The 8,915-nt window shown below is 40.6% G+C and overlaps 1 protein-coding gene across 1 annotated transcript in view; it reads left to right on the plus strand.

Moving 5' to 3' along the window:
- BMPER (BMP binding endothelial regulator) overlaps positions 1-8,915 on the plus strand; it is a 243,562-nt gene that overhangs the window by 164,102 nt on the left and 70,545 nt on the right. Inside the window, exon 12 of the mRNA XM_030549389.1 lies at positions 5,158-5,494. Coding sequence (XP_030405249.1) covers positions 5,158-5,494 — 337 coding nt within the window. The remainder of the gene's footprint in view (positions 1-5,157; positions 5,495-8,915) is intronic.

Genomic DNA, 8,915 nt, shown 5'->3' on the forward strand with positions numbered 1-8,915 from the left:
TTTGGTCTCCTTTGTGTTGTTAGACCCAGAAGTGGGAACAAATGGGAATAGTCAGAACATCTGGTAACTTTTGTGAAGGGATAAGGAAGTGAGAGAGCAGACACCCAGGTCTGCTGAATCCTAGCAAATATGTTAATTGTCGAAATGTTAGGCCATTGGGCATACAGCTGTTTTGATAAACTGATCTGAGACTGTAGAACTCCAGCATAGATAAACACAGGGTGGAAGTTAAGAAATTTCTCATTAGCACGTGTCAGGTAGGTAGCAGTCCTGGGAAATTTCACTTATACAATGGAGTACTGTTTCAGTGAGAATAATAATTACTGTTAATTCAATTAAATGCCGTGTGAAAGCAGTGAAACCAATCTCACCTATAAAGTGATACAGTCACAGACACAAGGCATAGTGATACTCATTAGCTAGCATGATTATTTTACATGTACCATAGCATCCACTGCTGAGATGACAATTGAGATACCTATTCACATATCCACTGGAAATGTAAACCTGCATAATGTGGATCTCAGCTATGGGCTTGTTCCTCAAAAAGGCAAGGCAGATTTTTTTGCCTGTCTGTAAAATGCACACAAGATGACCATTACTCAAAAGTCTTAATTTAAAGCATCTTGAGGGCTTCTTTTGCAGTCAGCTGAACACTGAATTCTAGTGATGTGGAATTCATTAGCCAGCCACAGCCCAGAGAGAGGTTCTGAATCAAAGACGACTGGCAGCTAATCCTGCTGCTGTTCCATTTGTTGTTGACGTAAGGCCAATAAACAACTGTACACATCTTTGTCCGTGTGGTGGAAGATGTAGTGCAAATATGGCATATGACAACGTCCCGAATAGTATGTAACTGCTGCAAATTATAGTCCAAATAATTCTTTCCTTTAATGGACGACGATCAGATTTCTTTCACTGAACACACCAATCCCTCTTTGCCTGGCAAACAATGTCTGAAAAGCAGCAGAACTACCTGGCTTCTCTGCACAGTGGCAGAACTTGTTACAGAGAGGCTGTGCAGGGAGAAGGAACGTGTTGCGCACCAGGAAGCAGCAATTCTGTTGCCATGCTCCCTGATGGTGCAAATAGTTGGTCAGGTGTATTGGATTGGATTTGTGGTTTTGTAGAGACTTTGATCTAAAATCCCCATGTTGGAAACAGAAGGGAGCACGGCTGATATTATGCGGGAATTCTTCATTCTACCATCAGGATGGGGGAGTATGCACAAAACCTGTCTGCACAAAACCTGCAGAGATTCTCTGCACAAATCCCATTTGCTGAGGCTTTGTGTACAAGTATTTGGATCTAAACCCTTAGAGCAGAATCTTGGCTGCCAGATCTTGAGGATGCCTTAACTGAAAAATCCTGCAGAACAATTGATGTGAGCCTCCAGCATGTGAGACTCAGTGTGGGACACGCATAAATGAACAATGAAATTTTTAAAATACAGTATATTGTGCCAAGTTAAGCTGAGTAACAAGTTGGTTTAGCATCCTTCTAAAAAGGAAAAACTGGAAAGCCCTAAAAAGTAACTAAAAAAATGTTCCTATTCTGCATATCCCCAGATGGGACAGATGCTGCATCCTTTGGCTTCAAACCCTGCCAATTACTTACATCCTGACTCCTATCCAAGAGAATGGGAAACTCATCTATTCAGTGGGGGGAAAAAGTAGGCACGAAGTAACACTTTCAAACAGTTTCTGTCTGCCAAAGAGACCATTTCAAACATTGTTCCATAGAATAATCCCCTTTGTTAGTTGGTTTATTTAAACAAACTAATTTTTCCACATTTGCACAAATAAAAAGATACATGTTATACAGTGTGATTAGGCAAGAATGAAAATATCATGTATATTACAGTATTAGCTAATGTCATAGTATAAACACGATTCCTCCTATCCAAAAGCAGAAAAGGCTCCATTAGAGAGAGAAATCTTTATTTTGTTCATCAAAACCAAAGAAGCATCACTGAATGACTCTGAAAAACAATGAATCTAAAAATGTAGCATTATACAGTAACAAAATGTTCTCTAAGATCTGAAAATTAAATCAGGATATAGTGTAACTAAACTATATGGAGTTTTAGAAAAATCCTCTTTTACTAGTGCGACAGTTGCTATCTTGGTCAACACTGGGAGTTGAACCAGGAACTGACACATTTAGAGTATAAATGTCTACAGCTTGAGTTAAAGAGCCAGAATTTGTAGTGGGAGACTGTAACCAACATCTTCTCTGGATGGGGCTCAGAGAGAGGGGGACATGAAGACACACTAACTAGCGCTTTAAAATATTGTAAAGCAGTGATCTCCAACCTTTTTATGCTCAAGATAACTTTTTGAAGTTAAGGGCAACCCAGGTTCTACCCCACCCCTTCCTGGAGGCTCTGCCCTTTCCACAACCCCGGCCCCACTTACTCCATTCCCCCACCCCCGTCAGTTGCTGTCCCCCACCTTCACTCACTTTCGCCAAGCTGGGGAAGAGGGTTGAGGTTCGGGAGAAGATGCAGGCTCTGGGCTGAGGCCAAGGGATTCACAGTGTGGGAGGAGGCTCTGGACTGAGCCTGGGGCAGGGGGCTGGGCTGCAGGAGAGGGTGAGGGGTACAAGCTCTGGGAGAGGTGTCAGGGCTGGGGCAGGGGGTTGGAGTAGGAGGGGGTATGGGATGCTGGCTCTGGGAGGGGGCTCAGGATTGGTTTGAGGTGGTGGCTCTGGGAGGGGGCTCAGTGCTGGGGCTTAGGGTGAAGGAGGGGGTTCAGGGTGCCAGTTCCGAGAGGGGGCTCAGGGCTGGTGGCTGGTGTACAGCATCCTGCCGAGCAGCACTTACCTCTGGTGGCTCCTGGTAGGTGATGTAGCGTGGCTGCTGCTAAGACAGGCTCTCTGCGTACCCTGGCCCCACACTGTTCCCAGAAGGGGACAATGTGCCCCTGTGGCCGCTGGGTGGGGTGGGTGGCACATGGCTCCATGCACTTTCCCTCTCTGAAAGCACTGCCGCACAACTCCCATTGGCCAAAGCTCCCTGTTCCCGGCCAACGGGAGCTGCAGGGGTGGTGCTTGCAGGCAGGAGCAGGATACAGAGGGAGACCCCTGCCCCTATGCTCCCAGGGCCTTGCTGGCCGCTTCTGGGAGCAGTGGGGGGCTGGGGCAGGCAGGGAGCTTGTCTTAGAGGAAGTTCTGCTGTACCGCCGGAGATCGAGATCGGCAGGGAGATCCTCTAGGATCGACCCATCAATCACAATCGACCGGTTGGTGACAACTATTGTAAAGGATACAGGCACATTTTGAATAGTTTATTTAGGGCTGTTGGCCTGGACTGCACAAGCCTTATTAATTCTGGTAATCATGAGTAGTTCCACTGAAGTCAATGAATCATTTTTTAGAAATCAAATTGCTGATGGAAAATAAATATGGAATGCCTGTAAACACCAAGTTTAGACACCCATTTTTCAGAATTCAAGTGCTCACCAACATGAGTCAGGGCTGTGTAATCTAACCCTTACTGAATCAACATTAATCCTGAACTAGTTGAGTGTGGGCCATTCTCCCTTCCCATCCCTTTGTGACTCCACTTCAGGTCAGCAGCCTCATGAAGCTCATTAAGGGAATGAGTTGAGCATAAACTCTTAAAGTAGAGTTATGTTCTAAACCAAGATGAACTAGAACTTAAGAAACCATACTATAGAAGCAATCTGTGTGGGAAGGAATATTGTACAGGTACTTGCTTGCTGTCTCCCAAAACAGTTGTTGCTTACATGTCTCAAACCAGGATGTGGCCAAGGCAATATATGCCAATGACAAAGCACCTCTTTTGCAGCCATTGTTCTGACCATAATCACCATTTAACCACATCCAGTTTTATTTGAGGGCTGTGCACATTGGAATTGTAGTGTGAGACAATGAGAACTTTTTACAGAAGAAACTGTACCAGTTTTGAATGGATTGATTAGTTCTTTTATTTAGTTGTATACATAAATATAGGGGGGAATACAGATGGGATTATGGGTGACAGGACTGGGCGTAATGAAATCCAGGTTGTCTTCTGGTGTCTGCCACTAACGTCTTGTGTGACTTTGACAAAGTCATTTATTCTTTCTCATTTCCAATAAAATGGGGATAATGATACTTACTTTCCTCAAAAGGATGTTGGGAGGAGAAATTAATGTTGGTTGAGTGCTTTGTTCTGCTTTCATGGAAACATGCTACATGTAAAATATGATTGTCAGGTGATAGTGGCTATAAGAATTAAAATAAAGGTTAACAGTTTCTGGTGGGAGTTGAACCTTAGCAGCTCCCAATGTTCTTTTTTTTATCCAACATAATAACAACATGATGGGGATTTAAACAATTTAAAATTCAATGGCCCGAAAGTGCTAAATCTTAGTTTAAAGAAAGTGTTGTCAGACACAGAATGTAGCAACCCATCTGAATCCCAGCTACTGAATGAGTGTTCAGTCCCTCTCCCCCTTTCAACTGGGTTGGTACTTTACGAAGATTAGTTGGGTCAAGGATTGGTAATAGGCTTAGAGAGCCCTTAACCCCTTTGAGTTAAGCATTTTGAATCCATTTCAGGTTGGTACTGTCTGAACATTTGTTACCCATCAGACATATCTTTATTGACCTGCGTCAGATGAATTGTTGGTCTCAGACTAGATGTCCATATCCAAAAGAGTTATCAGTTGGCAACATGAAAATAGAGGCAGGGACTGAATGCTCTTTTAGAGCACATGGCTTCTCCAAAATTCATTGGTGATGTACTGTGGTGAAGGCAAAGCTTGTCCAGCTGCTGCCTGTGCTGTACCTTTTTCTACATAATGGGTAAATTCCTGGCTCCATTGAAATCATGGGAGTTTTGCCATTGACTTCAATAGGGTCAGGATTTCACTTAGAGTACTTCTGTTTCATCTCCAGATCTGTCAATCAAGCACCTCCCACCAGAAAAAAAAACATATCCAGATACACCTAACAGTTATAATTCCTTGTAATAGTCTCTGATCTGAGTAATATTGCGCTTACTGTAGAGGAGGCCCAGGCCCTTACTGAGGCATGTATAGATTTTATGAAGGAAGCCAAATGTTTTTACTTAGGTTCCCATAAAAACACGTTTATAAACACAAATAGCTGTTAATTATCCTTTCCCCCTCTTCTTCCACTCTGAAATAGGCTTGGAAATCTCCTGGGATGGAGACAGTTTTGTCGAAGTCATGGCTGCACCACATTTGAAAGGCAAACTCTGTGGCTTGTGTGGCAACTATAATGGGCACAAGAGAGATGACCTGGTAGGAGGTGATGGGAATTTTAAGTTTGATGTGGATGACTTTGCTGAATCCTGGCGCATGGAGTCGAATGAGTTCTGCAGTCGCCCACAGAAGAAACCTGTACCTGAACTGTGCCAAGGAACAGTGAGGGTAAAACTTCGGGCCCACAGGGAATGCCAGAAACTCAAGGCTTGGGAGTTTCAGAATTGTCACTCAACAGTGGATTATACGACGTTCTATCGGTAAGTGCAGCTGGCCGAGAAAAGAGGGGGGAAATAGTGGAGAGCTGTTGTGTGGGAATGGGTGATGCAAATCTGCACTTAATTGGCCTTGATTCAGGAAAGTACTTAAGAAAGTGCTAACTCTAAGCAGGTTCTTAACTCCAATTGACTTCAACAGGACTCAAGCACATGCTGAACAGCTTTCTTGAATCAGGTCCTAGAACTGGAAATAGGAACAGAAAGAACAATAGAGTAGCTACAATTGAAAAAGAAAGCTTTGTAATTGCCAGATTAGAAGAATGCTGTTTGAAACGCCCACAGGAGAGAGTAGGGGTAAATGCAAGGCCACAGACCGTATTGCTGGAGTCAGTTGTAAAACTCCTGTTGACTTTGATGGGACCAAGATTTAGTTCACAGTGCTCCATGTTTCCCATGGGCTTTTTAAAACTGATTTTGTTTAAGACAGTTGTACCATAATTTCCTGACTGACGAGATGTGTATGTTTTAGAGCTTAAAAGGATATAGTAAATAGAATGAGCCTGGTCTGTCTGTTTCACCCTGGGAGCAAAGAAAAAGGGAAGACAACCAAGACACTTGGCTTGAGTAATTTATCTAAACCTTTTTATCATTAAAACGCCCCTGGCCTAAACCACTGAGAGATTATTTCTAGTCTTTAATTGTCGTGAGTTTATTTGCCCCTCTCCCAGTAAATAAAATCCTACTTTCTTTAGATTGCCTGACATAAAAGATAAAAGCAAACTGGGTCAGAATTGCATGATTGTGGATGGAACTGACTAACTTCATAGCTGCAGCTTTTTGTACTTGAGCACATCTGCTGAACTACTGGGCTCATTTATAATGGCTTTTTAAAATTACTGTATTTCCCTTATGAATTGCCTTTCTTCCTCTTCTATGAGGAGACTGAAAGCCTTTTATCTACTCTAAAAAAGTATGGCTAGAAAATTCAACATCTCCCGGTTTCCAGGCTATGTCTGTCTGGGTCCTCAGTCTATTGCCTGGCTCATAAAATAGGGAGATAAGAATGAGGGAGGTCCTATGTGTAACTTTTATAATGTTTAATTTTGGTGGTGGTGGTGTTGGTGGTAACAACAGAGAGTATTAGAGATAATAACACACACAATAGAAGTGTTGAGTGTATTTTGAAAATATTCCTACCTCACCTTTGCCATTATTTAAAGATAAGTGTTGAAAATGAAAATAGAGAACAGGCACAGAAAGTTTAAACTAGAATTTCTTTTTCATTTCACATTTAGTTTTTTTTCTCTTTCCTTTAAAGTGGCTTGTGATTAATTTATTGCAATGCACTCTCTGACACCATGAAAGAAAATGATGTATATCTTGGCAAAGGCAGCCAGGAAAGATCTTTGAATCCCCACACAAAATACGGTGGATTTCCTTTTCTTGCTTTAGAAAATAGTATTTTACCAGATCTGGAAACACAATGAAAGTTTGCTTGATTTAATTATATGTCTTTTTTAGAAAACGGTGTTTTACATAGAGCTGTGTGGGAACTGGAATTTCTATCCTATGGAAAATTTCACATTTCTGAGAAAAAATGCCTTCCTATTTGAAATGAAAAGTTGGATATATGAATTTTTCCACAGTATGGACAGTTTTAAAAATCCTGGTTTGGAGGTTGGGCAGCCTAGTGAGCCCAGACTAGTTTCCATTGACAAGTTCCTGCAGAAAGTTTCAATTCAGTCTAGTTTGCGTTTTCTGATAGAAAAGTGTTTTGTCAGCAAATTTTCTACCAGGTCAAGATATAGAGTTTAAAAGACTGTAATTTGGACTGATCAAATTCTTCTGGAGTTCGTTCCCTGAAACTTTGCGTTCATATTTTCAGACTTTAGGGTGACTTAGATACAGCTATGAGAATCAAAAGCAAAATGCCTAATGACATTCAGTACAGACATTACCTGTTATTAGAACCAAGTGAAAAGTTTGCTGTGAACAATTTATTAAGTGAATTTGGCCCTTTTACATATTAGCAAAATTTCCACAACCTGACAGTGACTTTTGCAATTTTTTTCATTATTTGAAAAATGTTTGACAAATGTTTTGCAAACAAATTTTAGCCCATGGATTTCCCATGAACTAAGAGGATTCCCTTGAGTGTTTATTTGTAAAATAAAATAAAAAATTGGTATTTTGTTATATGATTAGTTCCATAAGTCAAATAATTTTGTTTTTTACCTGACCCACACTACAAGATGGCCATTGAGCCTTTTCAACATAAATCTTCACCCTTCTTGAAAATTTATGGTTTTTCAATTTTCCATGAACATTCTGCTAAATGAACATTTACAGAAATCAAATTATAAAGGTGTGTAAATACAGAATTAACAAAAATATTCACAGCATGCACATGATTCTATCCTCAACACCTGTCAACAGAATTTCATTGTAGGGTTTTATTCAGATTTTTCTATTTGTGCATTTTTAAAGAGAAACAAAGTTTGCTCGTGGAATATAAAAGTACCTGAAGTAAAATGGATAGGTGCCCATGTGTCTGCTTGTTTCTTTCCATCCAGCTGTCTTTTCAACTGAATAGCTTGAACGGATAGATTTGCATATCATTGCCTTCTTTCTTCTCTTTCATCATGCATTACATAACTTCTCTGGTTGTAATATCATGGTCACAAATGTTAACCTTTCTTGGTCATTCTCATCTACATTATTAACATTGCCTCATTTTCAGTAAGTTGCTCTTTAGTTGACCCGCGGTTAATAAGAATTCTCAGAAATAAACTCAGCAGGAACATTTCAAATTAGGGTGTGATTTCTTCAAATACCAAAAAAGGCACTGAAAAGCGTGTTGCAAATGTTTATCTGACAACTGTGTTACTGAAAAGATTTCTCTGATGACATGTCAAGTTCAATTTAAGATTCCTTTTTTTTTATAGCTGTAGCTTATGCTATTGTTAGCCATCCCAAAAACATACTCAATCCATTTGTTTGAATATGGGATGAGGAACCACCAACTCCTGAGTTCTGATCCTGATCTTTACACACCCTTGGTGTCCCTTGGGAAGTCACTGAGCACTTCTGCCTCATTCCCACTTTATTAGGGTATTGTGGGGATTTAGGTTTATTTGTAAAGTATGCTGAAGGTTAAAAGATCAATATAAGCATAAAGTATTAGAATTTTGGAAAGGTCCAAAATGTAATCTTAACTTTTCCTTTGATATGTTGATTTGCAATAATCCTGTAATTCTTTGTTTTGAAACAAAAATGTTTTATGGGCTCTTTGTTGTGGTGGTTTTGAAGCAGTGCTAGCAGTTCACTGCTCATGAGCAACACTGTAAATATCAGGGCTATTTGTCAGGGTTTGAGCGACCACAGAGGAAAATTCATTTAAGTAGGGAAACAATTTCAAATTTCGAAGAGATTATGGTAAAGATTGAGTGGAGAAAAGAATTTT

The sequence above is a fragment of the Gopherus evgoodei genome, chromosome 2, assembly GCF_007399415.2.
Source record: "Gopherus evgoodei ecotype Sinaloan lineage chromosome 2, rGopEvg1_v1.p, whole genome shotgun sequence".
Lineage (NCBI taxonomy): Eukaryota > Metazoa > Chordata > Testudines > Testudinidae > Gopherus > Gopherus evgoodei.